We start from the raw sequence: 15,519 nt of genomic DNA on the forward strand, positions 1-15,519 counted from the left end.
CAGGCTTGAGATGTTATCGTACAATGACTTTTCTTAAAAACAATATAAAGATATTGCACACCATTCTTTTTTGTGAGAGTTCTTAATAAAGTTTGAGTTCAGCATCTTGTCTGTAACGGTCCCGGCCTAACCTCTTAAAACGTTTAGATTTAGAAGCAGAAACCAAGCCTGTTCGCAGCTCTTTTATAAAACACGACTGTAATCAAATAAGATTCCGAACACCTCACACTACTGCAGACGACGAATGAAAGTCACAACCGCAGCTTTTTGTTGCCATGTAAAAAAAATCTCCCGTTAAAAGTCACTTTAGTTTGAAAACCGTGAGACAAATGAACACGATACAGAAAACATTCATTTGCAAGTGAGTTGATTTACTTTGAGAGGGTGAATGAGCAATGCTTATCATTCATACAAAATGTATATTACTTTGAATAAATGTGCAAACAAAGCTTTAATAAAGGATGCCTTAACATGCTCTGATGCTGGCATTTGGAAAAATATACAGTTAGAAATATATACACATCCAAGAGTAGCACTCCTACATACTCAGTGTGGGCATTAGCAAGAATCTGCTTGCATAGTTAAGTGCATGCATAAGCAATTTGTCATGCAACACCTGTCATATACTTCATGAGCGGTGATCTCTTTTATGTCAGTGCGTTCAGTGTTGATCTACTCTGCGATGCAAGCTAAAGATGTGCACAAGCTGTGAAGTCACATGTGAAGACGGGCTGACTCAAACATACCATAATGCTCTATGTACATGTACGGTGGTTTCAACCAAGGCATCCCAGCTGTCTTTAAATATGTGTGCGCATAGTGGCTTTTTTTTTTTTTTTTTTTGTACATTAACCCTGTGTTCATCTGAGAGGAATGTTTGGAGATGTCTGGCAGTCTGAAGAGTTTGATCCCCATGAGGGCACCGCGGCTAAGTGTTGGCATCAGCAGCTGGAGGGCAGAGGTGGTGACGGGCGGAGGTTGTCTGAGGGGTAACAGGTCATTTACTGGTAAATAAAACACAAAACATTTAAGAAATGTTACAAAGCAACGTCTCCAGACACTAAACAACACATGCTTCGTTCCTGCACCCCCCCCCCCCCCCCCCCCGGGCCTCTCCTTCCTGCAAAAATACTTCTTAAAGGCTGTTGCACAATAACTACATCAAGGAGCATTATGTAAACAGCGGTTCAGGTTAAATAGGCTAAATTGTGTTCGATTTGAAATTACATTTTCAGTGATTAATAAATATTAAAATTGAATTATAAATGTACCAACACCTGCAGTTATACATTTCAGATTAAATACTTTGATTATCTGAGGCACTGATGTTTGTCGACATGTGGCTCTCAATACTGAGGGAGAGAGCTGTACATAAAGATTTTTGGAAATATTTCTCTGAATCAGCATGTTAAAAATTGCCAGTAAACTTCCTTTGGTGACTGAGTTGCCCGTGTTTGCTCAACATTTCCCTTCCACCATTATATGCGCTTTCTTGTGCAAAGTCACTTTTATTTTCCACCCCCTACCGAGATGCACTTCTCCTGACTATGCTACAGACAGAACAAGGCAATAATTTCAATACATGAGCAGTCCATGCTTATAATATTTACAATAGTATATATTCCTCAAAATCAATGCAATCCATACAAAGTGCTTTGTTAAAATCCATTCCTAAATAACTATTTAACAATGTGTCCGGTATGGCAGCTGGTATTCAGTAACCACTGAAAAGCTACAGGTGCTTTAAAGATGTTTGTCAGACGTTGATGGTTAAAACACCTCAGAGCTGCACGAGAGAGATTGTTATCAGGCTTCAAGCTGTCGTCACTTGGCCTTCTGTTGTGAACTGATTGGGATCTTCCTGGACTGCATTGCCTTTTTAACCGGCTCTTTCTTTGTCGGGTCTTTTGCATTGGTTGAGGACTGGGTGGTTGTTTCTGCTCCGGATAGCTTGGACTTGGTGGAGGGCAGCAGTGAATGCTTAGCTGCAGCCTTGGAGGACTCCTTGTCTTTGGCTGTGGTGACATTATTGGGGGTCTCTGAAGCCCCGTTCTGGGCTTTCTTGCTTGCCCCGTGTGGGATTCCCTCCCGAGCTGCGTCCCCACCTCCATCCTCTGGACTCGCTTTAGCGTCACCCACCCCGGCTTTCCCACCATCTGCTGACTTACGGGTCTCTTTGGGCCTCAGGGCCGCTTTAAAGAAGGACAAGCCTTTATCCTCGGTCTTACTGTTCCTTTGAGGCCCTCTTGGTGGCGGGCCAGTGGAGGTCACACCCACACTCGAGGAGCGGAGACTGGCCATGGAGGAGCTGCTGCTGGAGCTACGCCCCGCCGCCCGGTTCTCCACCGCCCGGCCCGGCCTAGCCTCCGCTCTGTTAGCAGCGCTCGACCTGGAGGGAGGCCCCCCGTGGTTGACCTTCTTTTCTGCGTTAGTCCGTGAGGATTCGCGGCTAGCGCTCCTCTCTGCTGCTTTAGTCCTTCCTGAGGCTGAGCTTTTCTCCCCACTGGGTGATGTCCTCCTCTGAGGGTGTGAGCTTTGTGTTCCCGGAGAACCACTCTTCCTCTGTTGGGCAGAGTCGGGATGTAAAACCTCCGGGGTTGTGGATGACCCCTTCTTGGAGGGGGTCGCTGTTCTCGAGGAACCGGCCTTGCTAGTTTTAGGCGGCCCGTCGCTTTTGTCCTTCGGTGTTGCTGCTGAAGCCGCACTCTTGGTCTGCGTTCGAGACGGCAGCTTGTCAACAGCGGGGGAGGCGGGGGACAGAGAGCTGGAGGACGTTGAGGAGGTGGCAGGACGCTTTTTGGGACTGGCTGAAGTCCTTTTAACACCAGCGCTATCTGCAGCCCCACTTCTGGGTTTGGCATCCTTTGCAGCGGCCCCGTGTCGAGGACTGATCTGTTCGGAGGCAGTGACCACGTTGTTGTTCTCCCCAGCCTGGGTGGAGCCCCTCTGCTCCGCCTGCAACACTGCCTTGGAGTGAACCTGCTCGATCAGCCTCTTACTGCCTGCGTTATCATCCACAGCAGCGAGGGCCGACTTGCCCCCAGAGGCTCGGTCAGGTTTAGGGGACCCCGTGAAGTAGGAGGCGGTGTCAGCCACCTCTCCGATCCTCTCCAGAGTCGGGGAGGAGGAGTGGGACTCCAGGGAGAAGCGCGACGGAGAGTTGGAGCGGAGTTGGAGCTTAGCGGAGTGGGACCAGGACGGTTTAGTGCAATTTTCACTTAGCACCAGTGGGCTGGCAATGGAAGATCTTGAGGAGAAAGTTTGTCTTTGCATGCCTCGTACTGCCGGCCGGCTCGATAAGCCTGCAAGGTAGAAAGATATGCATCCATGTAAGTACATATTTATATTTGTAACCTTTGAAGTAGGGCTGGGCAAACAATCGATATTATATTGGAATGGTGAAACGAGAATGGATGTCATCTTAGATTGCGTAGGTCATGTCTTTTTACACTTCTCAATGCTGCTTTCAGTGCTGTATTTGTATGCAATAATAATGATTTGCCTTTGCCCATTAAGTCATATAGTAAGTAGTAAACCCTAAAACATCGTCACAATACTGATCTATTTGATCAAAAACCATCATGATGTTTGATTTTATTCATATTGCCAACCCCTATTTTGTAGCATTTAAATCAAGTCCGAAATGTGTGTGTGTGTATTTGGATGAGTCTGTATCACCATCATCTTCGCTCCGTTCAGCAGCGAACTCGGCTGACTCGGAGAGGGAGGCCAGCGAGGTGCGCCTGGAGGACCCGGAGGAGGCCTGGCTGGGGGGGCGGCTGCCCATCAGACGGCTGATCCAGTGCTCACACAGAGAGGAGCTGGTGGATCCTAAAGTCCCAAACAGACAGCAGTTGAACATGTAGAATGTATTTAAATATGTTCATAAGAGACTGTACGAGCTAATGATAAATAAAGATTACCTCCCACAGAACTGTTGGCAGACCAAGAGGGAATGGTGGCACGTCTCTGATAAAACAAGATGTACCCAGTCTGCTTGCAAACATCGTCTTCAGATATGGGCTGAACGTCGCTGTCGTCAAAGCAGTACCACTGTCCATCGATGGAGTTCTTACAGTGAGCTGAAAGACACAAAAAACATGTTGATAAGCTTTTAGGAAAATAAAATCAGTTTAAAGAGGAGACACCTATTTTAACCCTAGCTCGAAATACTCTCAACAGCCTGTTGAAGTCTAACTTTTCAACATGTGTTTTGGAAAGAAATGATATATAAATCAGACCATGAGTTTTTTTTTGAGAGCACAAATTCCCCAACTCTCCAAGTTTAGTTTAGTTTATTTATTTTTTTCGAGCGTGTAAAACCAAAGAAAATAGAAATGAAACAAAAGATGATACAGACATGATACAGTACTATACAAATGAATGCAATAACTAAACGAAATATTTAAATAATAATTGAATAATCTGTAGTATCATTGTCTGATAACAATAAACAACAAAACTTTAGCTAATTACACGTCCGAAAAGGGGTCGGAAGAAGTTTACACTTATTTAATCCGACCCCTTCTCCCTTTTGTTTTTACTTTTTTTTTTACATCTTAATATACGTTAACATACAATATAAATGAATACCTTAACCTTGAATAATTCATATAATCATTCATATAATATAATATATACAGGCAAGTTGACCAATGCATGAAAAAACCACAGGTTATTGGTGGTTACTGTTGCTTGGTTACCTGTGTAGTGTCCTCCCTGCATGGTCCCATGATGGTTACACACTGCGTACAGGTCGTACAGGTAGTCCTCCGGGTCACGGCCCATCCCATAAGGCCGTCTCCACGGTGACCAGTGGGAGGGGAGACTCCAGCTGCTCTGACTCCTCTTCACCATGTGAGGCGCCATGTCCATGCCCGTGAGCGGGAACTTCACCATGTTCTGCATCTTCATCCGCCGATCCCCATCCTGAACACGTGACACATTCGTGGCATTTAATCTGACAGCAAGATGTTCCATACGTTCCTAAACAGTCATATAAAAAGGGGGACCGGAGCATTTATTACATACATGTAATGCGTACCTGTCTGAAGCGCTTGAGGTGCAGGATGAGGATGTCGGGCAGCGTCCACAGACTGAGCTTGATGCTGCCCTGCTGGAGCTGCTTACAGTGCGGACAGCGCCACGCATCATCAGGAGCCAGCTGAGATCAATGTGAGGAGAAAGAGTTATTAAAACGTATTAAAAAACTGTGTTCTGTTTTTCATTTGTACCCGTTTCTATGTTTAGTTTGTTATAATAAGCGTATGAAATTATTGCATTTTCTTTTATAGTTAGTGAAATGTAACCAAATACTGTACTTAAAATCTCAAGATACGTGTACTTTTGATGAAACACTTTTTGACATGTTGAGAAAATTCTCATACTTATTGTGCAAAGTAAACAATTTACAACCCTCTTGGTTTAGCTGGAAAATCCACTGTGACTTTTTAGAGTTACATGATCTTACAGAAAATAATGTATTGGTTTTAAATAAAAAATACCCAACAGGGAACATATTACTGCATGATGAGTTATTTATGTTTTCATACTTTTAAGTACTTCTGCTGAAATATATGCTTTTACTTTGGTAAGGTTTTGGATGCAGGGTTTTCACTGCATCTCCCATACTGTACTTTTACTAGACGCATACATACTAGATACATATAATCCCTTAACACATTCCTCACTCAACAGTATGACACTTCCTTAATCCTAATGCTTCAGTGACATTGTCAGCAGTACATTAAACAGCGTCTGGGCCTACCTGCTCCTCTTTGGTGTAGAGCTGAAAGCACTGGGCCAGTGAGCAGGTCTGCGGCTGCAGGTGCTGCTCCTTTGACTGACGCACACTCTCAGCGTCTGGGATGTATTCATCCTCAGTTCTTTTGAACAGGCTGCGGGGGCACAAGTCACGGAGGGGTCACTCAGACACTTCAAAAGACATTTACATCATATATTTGTGCTCTGAAAGAAGACGTCACAAATCTGCCCTGAGCGTACCAAAGTGTGTTCGATTGAGGCTTCAGATGTCACTTACTAGTCTTTCGTCTCCTTGTCCCATTCCACGACAATTTTGACATGAGGGGGCCCTCCAGGACCGCAGGACTTAAATGCCCTGAAATAAAATGAAGATAATAACTTATGTAATTTGCTGATGATACTGATATGAGTAGTAAGAGTACCGTCTGTACTTAAGAAAGAAAGAGGGTCTATTTTTCTTTTTTTGTGTTAATTTTCGTTTGGCAGAAGAGAAGCAAATGTCATTCTTTTCTCATTTTCAAAATCCATACTACAGAGGTTGTCACATTGTCAGAGCAAAATCTATAAACTAGGGCTATTTTAGATCTCAGGAGATTATTTAAACATCAATACCACTGAAGAGTCTGCCTACATACTGTGGAGCTCTTCAATCAACTCTAAGTGCATTGAATTTACTGCAAGGTTTATATAATGACCATTTAAGAGCAAACACTGCCCCCTGGTGGCAATAAGTGACATTACCTCTCAACTGAGGGGTGGCAGAGCGGCTGCTCCTCCTGAGGCAAGAGGTATGTGATCCCCACCACTCCCACCACACGCAGAGTGAAGGGCCCGACCTAACGCAAAAACACAAACGTACAGTTTTTTCCACCAGGCTGTCAGGAGTCACACACACACACACACACACACACACACACACACACACACACACACACACACACACACACACACACACACACACACACACACACACACACACACACACACACACACACACACACACACACACACACACACACACACACACACACACACACACACACACACACACACACACACACACACACACACACACACACACACACACACAAGCTTTTTACGCTGCTGTGGACAGTCTTACACTAATGTACACTTTTCAGAGATTTTTAAGTGACTGCTATTTTGTATATATTGATTGTGGTGCTTTTATGTATGTGTCTGTTGATTGTGTATATATATATATATATGTATATACACATTTTTATACATGTTTTTATATGTATTTGTATTTTTTATTCCTCGGGATTGTGGGAAACGGTATTTCTATCTCTCTGTCTGCACACACAAACTGAAAGATTGACAATAAAGTTGACTTTGTAATAAGAATAATAAAATCAGAGAGTAGGTGAGGAGTGTGTACCTGCACCAAGACGCCAGGGCGCAAAAGATGCCGCATCTTCTCCAAGATCTCTTTCTGAAGAACATCCCATGTCACCGTTCGCTCCAAATACAGAATGAATGGATTGCCAAACCTGCAAAGATGAAAAACAGATCCTCATCAGTTTTAAAGATAACTTTTGAATAATGATTGAAACCTTTAAAAAGTGTCGCTTAATACCTGCGTCCCTGCTGTCCAGCGCAGGCTCGGTTACACACCAGCAGCACGATCTTCTCCGCCTGTCCGCTGTTCTTATTCGGACTCTGAGGCGGGGTGGTCGGCTCTTGTATCTGTGTGGATATCCGATTGTTATCTGTGCCGTACTTCAGGTTGTTCTGGTTGAGATTTGCATGTGGGCTCCCTGTAAAAAAAACACACAAAGATACAAATGTGAAACGTACAGGTCAGTGTCTGTCGCAGCTTCCTGGATAAAGCATTCCTCCATTATAAGTCCATTTCTAATTTAATCACAACTCCTGCCGGCGTAATAACACAAAGAGATAAAGTCATGTAACAAACAGGATGTTTTACCGCCGCGCTTGGAGCGGATCTGCTCCGGTCTGAATAGCTCAGGTGTCTCGAAGGCAAATATGGAGTCGCTCTCCTGAATGACCTCAAGGTCGTCGTCGTCGTCACAGAAGGAGCGGTGGAAACCGTCAAAGTACATTTCGGTGAGGACGATCTGAGCAGAGACGGGGAAGAAAAGCAGGGTAAGGCTTGCATTTGGATAAATTGTTTTGATAAACATTTGTAGAACATAAGGCAAGGAGGCCTCTATATATGAAATACAGTACATACTTAAAGACCTGTGAACTCATACTTGTTATTTCTTATCATTGTAAAAGTTATCTCTTTGTTGGTTGTTTTGAACAAAAATAATTATTTGTTGACAGCATGATGCTGACCTAATCTTTTATTTTCAAGAAGTGTACGCTAGAGGGGGTAGGACCAGAAACGGTTTTTAAGCTTTTTCTTGCCCTTGTTGAACGTGACGGAGACTATTTATTCATTTAAAATGTTTGTACCTTGAACGTTTTTTTTTTGGATCTCTTTGTTATAATTATTATTATTCAAAAAAATGTACAAAAATACAAACAGGGCCAACAACTCTCTCAAGACTCACAGAAAACACTCTTTGACCATCCAGTTCCTTAAAGTAGAACATGGCCTTTAAAATGGAGGTTTGTGTTAAGACAGCACCTGTTGGGTAGGGATTTTGGTCTCTTGAGCCACAGCTTGTCTCAGCCTGGACACAGTGCCGGAAAGAGGCACCGCCACCCCCACTCTCATGCAGTGGGAGCACTTTCCCTGGTACACCACTGTCACATAGAGAGGCCTGCAACACAGAAAAACAAAAATGTATCTCTTTGCATAAACACAGCTGCAGTGATGTTTCAAAGATGGACTCCTTCTTCTAATTTTAACTTCCTCCTGTCAGATCTTACATTGGTTCTGTCTACGCTCTCTTTGATGCTTCTTTTTCATCCCAGGTTCAAACTAGGTCTTGTCCCGTTGTATTTTTAGGATGCAGAGACTTTTAGTTTCGTCTGATAGGTATTGTCTGGTAAACCAGATGCAGAGTCGGCTTACCGTGTGTGAGGTACCGGGATTGGCAGTGAGATGCAGAGGAAAGGATCAAAGGTGTTGCTCTGTTTCTGGCAGTGAGGGCAGGTCAGCGAGGACCTACACAGAGACATGATGAGGATTAGCAAATGCATCTAAAGTACTGTCAGAGTATCATTTTAAAGGAATAGTTCAATGTTTTGGGAGGTACACTTATACTCTTCCAAAGGTTACTTGATCACTGTGAAACTATAAGCTTCAAGTATTAACATCTATTCTGTTAAATCATAACAAAAATGAAAACCAATATATTGTAGTGTACCAGGGGTTATGGGCTAAACTATATCCTGCCTGGCAAACTCAGGGTAACAACAAGACTCTGCAAAAGTCTGGCATACGACCTTACTAAGTGTTTCTTTTTGAAAATACAATTGCTTTAAGTTCTGTATGCCATTTTTGAAGAAGGCCTTTGGACATGGTCAAAAGCTCTGGAAAAAGCTAGTTGATGAACCTTAAGTTTAGTATCAAAGAGTTGTGTGTTATGTGTCTGTCATCATTTTCCCAACAGTTGTCCTTTTACACATTTGAGATTCATCATTTCATTTGAAGTACATCTGTATTGACGGTCTGTATAAACCAAATATAAACCATCATATGAAAGTCTCACCTGTATTGTGCCTGAAACAACTCCTGTACAAAAGAGCCAGGTGCTGGTAGTGGAGATCCTTCAGGGGCATTTTCCTCTTCGACTGGAGGCTAGGGACACAAAATGACCATAATGTATGTAATGTAAGAAGAAAAATGCCGAATTAGGACTGTAATTGAGTAAATGTACTTAGTAAGTTTCAATAACTGTTGGAAGTTGCCATTTACCTTCGTGGGGGGTATGATCTCAGGGTGGATGATATGGTTGAGGTCTTCGTGGACTCGATCCAGCAGCCAGAGGAGGAACTCCTGGGCGTCGTGCTGGGAGTTGCCCTTGAACTGCAGGGCGCTCTTAGACACCACATTCTGCAGCGGGACAAACAAATCATGGTTACATACGGCTCCTAAACCAGAAATGGTTTTGTTGACATCATAAAATATTCAACGCTTCTGACCAGGATGATGATCAGCACAAACAGAAAGGTCAGCAGAGGGTGGTGGGGAGACGCAGGCAGGCGCGGAGAAGCTTTTAAAAACCATGAGGCGAGCTGAAAATCGACAGGGTAACCTCACTGACAATTAGCTACGGGAGATGACAACAGTGTGTTCTCTATGTAAACACCCAGGCTGGCAGCTAGAAGGTCACCTCTACCGCCAATCAAATGTCACGCAAGGTCAAAGATACGAGGGGACCATGTGCCTCTCACAGCCTTTCCCCTGGGACTTTGTTCCTCATTCTGAAGGCGTTACCAATGCAGACTCAGCATTTTGTACAAGATGTGGAGCAAATAATGAACTAGCCTTCCTTCTGTGGCTTGGCATCAGAGGGTTGTCTTCAAGTAAAGGTCTGTAACTGGAAGCTGTGAATACTACTCTATTGAAAAGACAATAAACTATTTAGAGATGTATGCAGTGAGTGAGATGCGGACTGAATATTAATGAGACATTGTATTTAATATTTGTATAATGCTGTATAAAAATGTAAAGTGTAAAAACATGGGTCTGATGCTTTGTGTGAATGTTATAAGTTACAAATCATGATATGCAATAGTATAAACAAATAGGGAATAATGAAACTGACTACTCTTTACAAATATCCATTTTTTAAATCAGATTATCATTGAGTTTACCCAAAACAAACCACGATGATGTCTTGTCCAAAACCAAAGATGTTCACTTTCATTTCAAATAAAACAGATTAAAGCAGCAAATCATCATAAGCAAGGAGTGGTATCAATCTACCTAATATGGAGCTATTCCTTCAAGAAGAAGAAAACAGCAAATCATCATCCTTGAGAGGCTTCCTCCTACTCCCTTTCGGACACATATGATTTATTATTATTATTAATATGAAGACATTTTTTGTTTTTTTGTTGAATATACAAATTATTACCATGAATGTGGATAAATACTGTATTATAACAATACGGTATTCTGTTTTTCACATTTGTTATTTGTTAAATCTGTTCGAAATAAAGACTGAAAGAAAGAAAAAAGAAGAAGGCTGAAAACAGCATGAGAGATTACTTAATTAATAAATGATCAAAGTTGGAAGTTATTTTTCTGAATATTAACTTTAGTTGTTAGTTAACAAAATGAAATGCCTCAAAAAATATATATCTCCACTGATTTCAGCTACCTTGTTGTTTACAGACTACCACATCTATCACTGTCAAATACAACTTGTAAATGTCTCTCTTGTTCATCACAATATTTTGTGTAGATCATAGCTCTAAGACAACTTAGACGATGTACAAAAACATAATCCTGAAACAGATTTCTTCTGGGAGAACATGGACTCTGACACACAGCGATAATTCCCCTGTGCTATTGTACGGATGTCTCCCTAATGATCTTTAAGTGCTCTCAGTTTAGGCTCACATTGTGGTCTGAAGGAAAGAGGCGCAAAACCGTCACATGTGCACACTGAGCTCTAATGTGCACTAACCAAAAGAAAAGCATGTTGGCTAAAGTTCCGTTTCTAAGGAATGATCCAGTTAGAAACGTTAGGATGTTACAAGCCAAAAGTAATCACCATGAGCAGTCAAACAATAAAAGACGAATCACCATTAGCTTTATGATGTCCTGACAGTATTCTTAGTTTCCACAAATGAGATACTAAATGTAACATATTGTTTATATAAAGCTCCCGATAGTCTGGGGACGGACTCTATTTTTCTACTGAGTTCAAAAACATTCAAGGCCTCTCAGACGGGAGAGTATAATCTATATCCAATCAGACAGTTTGTACTTTGGCTGGCAACCAAGGTAGAAAAAAGTGGACAGAAATAGTAACTCATTTCAATGTAGCTTCCCTTTGTTGAGTCTTTTGAACTTTTGAAAGAAGAGAATAAGACAAAAATGCTTCACTGTTGCGTAAGAACAAACCTTTGTGACTATGACAAGCAAAGTTTTAAGTGAGAGGAGCGATGAAAAAGCAGGCGAGGCCGGAACAGAAGCTGATAAATGTGGGACAGACAATAAAGCAAATCCAAAAACAGATGAGACTCAGATCTAGGGCTCAGACGAGCGGCTAGAAGTGACACAGAAAAACAGACTTCACCTGTTCAATAGGATTTGTATCCTACACTGAACAAAAATATAAACGCAACACTTTTGCAGTTTTGCTTTATTGGGGGGGTCAGGGGGGGTCCGAAAACCAGTCAGTATCTGGTGTGAGGGTTAGGGTTAGGGTAATGTTGTGAATCGAGTGGCCTGTGTTCGTCGTCCATAACATACGCCTGCCCATACCATAACCCCAACAAAACTGCACGTTTCAGAGTGGCCTTTTATTGTGGCCAGCCTAAGGCACACCTGTGCAATAATCATGCTGTCTAATCAGCATCTTGATATGCCACACCTGTGAGGTGGAATGGATTATCTCGGCAAAGGAGAAGTGCTCACGATCACAGATTTCTTCAGATTTGTGAACAATATTTGAGAGAAATGGTTATTTTGTGTATATAGAAAATGTTTTAGATATTTGAGTTCATCTCATGAAAAATGGGAACAAAAACAAAAGTGTTGCGTTTATATTTTTGTTCAGTGTATAAAAAGGCTTATTGTAAGCCCACATGTTACATCATCCGTAATCAGGTGATTGTGATTTGTACTGGAATCTGATTCCTGACCAGAGAAAACTACTTTTCATTATATAAAATATGAAATAAGATAACAAAGAATAGACTTGACTAGGATTGTTAAGCAGTCACTCAAGGCCAGAGCATATTCACTCATCATCCTTTCTGCAAATATTCTAAAAAAAATGGAATATTTCATGATATAAGATAGACTGATATTCAGATCTTCTATACTGAGCAGTGGGACTAAAGCATATGCATTTAGAGTTATTCATGTGAGTACAGAACATATGTTTTCTACTTATTATTTTTCAAATGTAGGCTTGCACAACATGTGTTTTCTTATGCTACTATTCACATGTGTTATATATAATGATTAAAGCTATAGTGAACTGCTATCCAATAAGGACCTGAAATGACTAACATTGAAGCTGGGGCTACTGACAGCAAATGAAAACAACAACAAAGCTATTAACTTGAGAAGACCATCATCACCTGACATCTCAGTGTGTGTCAGTCCCTCAGTGAGAATTCAAATAGATCAGGGGCAGTGAAGGGAAAACTTTATTCTAGTCAGGATTTGACATGTATATAGTTTGCCTAATCCTACGTGTTACCTGCACTATGTTACTGCACTCTTTTACTAAATAATTGTATGTTGCACTGTTGTAACTGTTGTGCATATGAAAATAACACCTTTGAGTCTTTGAATCTTGATTCTGGGTCAATATGCACTAAAACCATAACTAAGAACATTTACTGAAGTACTGTGGCCTACTTAAGTAAATGTACCATTTGGACATACTTTCTACTGGCATTTCCAAGTTATGCTACTCTTTACTTCTACTTTACATCTCAGAAGCAAATATCGACTCGTTATTTCATTTATTGAATACTCATAGTTACTTGTTACTTTAAACATATAAAATATTTAACATATTGACATGATGCAGTAAATACTACTAATGAACCCAGAGGTCTCTTGACAAATTTAAATACTTGTGAATTTGTAAGTGATAAAGGCAGAATACAATATATCTAATAATATACTACTGTGAAAAGCTGATAATACTTTTGTAAACACTGAGTATCTGAATTCACTGCTTTTACTTGCAATGGACTTGTAATTGAGTATTTTCAGATTGTAGTATTTCTACTTGTACTGTAAGGATCCGAGTACTTCTTCCACTACTGCTTAACATCTATATCTCCATATGAGAACATTGTGTCCTTTAGGTAGTTGTTGTGTGATTCCTTTAGAACCCATTTCCTCCCCAAAACCCTCCTCAGACACACAGTGAGCCCCCCTGCATGATGCACAGCCTACCTTGAAGTCCCTGCTGTGCTGAGGTGTGTACTCAAAGGTCCAGAGAGCCCGCACCAGGCCGGACAGCTGCTCCGTCACCTCCCCTGCGTCCTGCTGCTGCTGCTGGTTGCCCTTCTTCTGCACCACCAGCACCCCGTTAGACTTGGCCTTCTCGCTGCTGCTGCTGGTGGACTCCCCGCCTTTGAACTGCTCCAGAGCCAGGTACTCTGCGAACAGCTCCGTGTTGCTCAGGCACTGCAGGATAGCGTTCATGAAGCAGGTGTTCCCGTGGTTCTTGAGCCCGGCTACACCTGGCACCTTGTCCCCGAAGGGAAACCCCCCGCAGTCGCTGTCGTCGGACGGCAGAGACCCCCCGGTGGTGGTGAGGATCGAGCCAGCGTCGTCCTTCTCATCCTCGGCGGCCTGCTCGTCGGTGCTGAAATGAGACAAAGTGGACAGAGTCCGGAGAACTCTGTTCATAAAGCTCCCCACGGAGCGGACCGAGCTTCTCCGGAAGAGTTTTTTACTGAAGGATTTCTTCTCCTTGTTACTGACAACTTTCGACATTCTGGTGGCTTTTTTTCCCGCTTTTAAATTCCAGAAAATCCCCTCTTTTTACTCAGAGAGTCTCCTCAACCCCCTCCATGCAGTGTTTCACTTTATGGTGTTTTTTTACGCAAGGCCCGAGCATATTTCACAGAAACACAAGAGGCCTGGCAGTTTGTGGGGATCATAAGCTATCACATGGAGACAGTGCTGGAGTGAAATCAGCCCACTTGCAACACTGCGTCGGATTGCATAAACAGCCTCCATGGAGAACCGCTGTCAGGGAGCTTTACTCGAATGATCCGGGTCGTCCCGCACCAGCCAGCAGCCATCATCATCATCATCCCCCTCGCTCGGTCCGGTGACATAACATCACCTGTGTCATTGTTCACACGCGAAAACAAGGCGCTGTGGGGCGAGTATCAGTCAGACATAAACATCAAATTAGGCTGAGCGGAATTCCTCATCATTTATTAAAGAAACCGCAGCTCCACCCTGTTAAAAGACATGTCTTTATCATCACATCCACGACGGTGTTGAAAACGGATCCTTCTGGTGGTGTTGTTTACCCCGTGGATGTGTTCCCTAAATCGCCTTCACAGTGCCCCTGCCAAAGTGCCGAGGAACAGCCGGAGCGGAGCGCCACAGCCCGCCGCTCCCTCGCGTCTCGCCGCCGCGGAGCATCTCTTCGCCCGCCAGATGTGAAAGGTGACCGGTCCTCCTCATCCGTAAGTGGTTTTCCCCCTCCGTGTCTCACTCTCCGTCCGTGCGCTTTAATTCCTACCCCGGATGGGATTCATGACGAGGCCGCTTCTCCCGTGTCCATCATCATCTGCAGGCAGCGAGGATACTGCAGGCAGGGCGGTGACGGCTGACGTCAGGGCCAAACACGGTCCATGTTGGAGGAGCAGGTACACGGCATGTGATTCTGATGATGCTCCGATCTGGACCAAGTGCACTCTGATGCGAGCCCGTTGTAATGGTCATACATTATCACACCATTTACAGGGAATATAAAATGGTGTGTTATCATTATGGAAATAGTAACTATATTGCTACAGCACGAGGCTAAAACACAAACAATGGTTCGCGTCACAGTAGTCCTGTCCCTTTAAGAGTTCTACAATGAATTTGATTTGATTGTTTTACACATTGGCAGGTATTATAAATAGCTATTGTTCCAAAAAACGTGTCTTAAC

The 15,519-nt window shown here is 42.8% G+C and overlaps 1 protein-coding gene across 1 annotated transcript; it reads right to left on the reverse strand.

The window, feature by feature from the left end:
- Positions 1–1,110: 1,110 nt before the first annotated feature.
- On the reverse strand, positions 1,111–15,223 carry LOC117464844 (ubiquitin carboxyl-terminal hydrolase 31-like). The gene is made up of 16 exons (XM_034107564.1): positions 13,796–15,223; positions 9,617–9,754; positions 9,411–9,499; positions 8,771–8,863; positions 8,381–8,516; positions 7,712–7,862; positions 7,361–7,541; positions 7,163–7,274; positions 6,505–6,599; positions 6,041–6,118; positions 5,768–5,897; positions 5,045–5,164; positions 4,704–4,929; positions 3,924–4,082; positions 3,679–3,831; positions 1,111–3,302 (listed from the first exon to the last, which is right to left on the reverse strand). The coding sequence occupies exons 1-16, from the start codon at positions 14,339–14,341 to the stop codon at positions 1,825–1,827; spliced, it is 3,885 nt and encodes a 1,294-aa protein (XP_033963455.1). The 5' UTR covers positions 14,342–15,223; the 3' UTR covers positions 1,111–1,824.
- Between the last annotated feature and the right edge of the window lie 296 nt (positions 15,224–15,519).

This window comes from Pseudochaenichthys georgianus, chromosome 19 (assembly GCF_902827115.2).
Source record: "Pseudochaenichthys georgianus chromosome 19, fPseGeo1.2, whole genome shotgun sequence".
In the NCBI taxonomy this organism is placed as follows: Eukaryota; Metazoa; Chordata; class Actinopteri; order Perciformes; family Channichthyidae; genus Pseudochaenichthys; species Pseudochaenichthys georgianus.

What these genes read in the sequence shown, in the direction of transcription:
- LOC117464844 (XM_034107564.1), bottom strand. Translation starts at nt 14,341, where the DNA reads ATGTCGAAAGTTGTCAGTAACAAGGAGAAGAAATCCTTCAGTAAAAAA. An exon ending in CCAAAATCCCTACCCAACAG is followed by an intron (nt 7,863 to 8,380) that starts GTGCTGTCTTAA and finishes GTCTCTGCTCAG; the next exon opens with ATCGTCCTCACCGAAATGTA. An exon ending in TGCCACCCCTCAGTTGAGAG is followed by an intron (nt 6,119 to 6,504) that starts GTAATGTCACTT and finishes ATTTTATTTCAG; the next exon opens with GGCATTTAAGTCCTGCGGTC.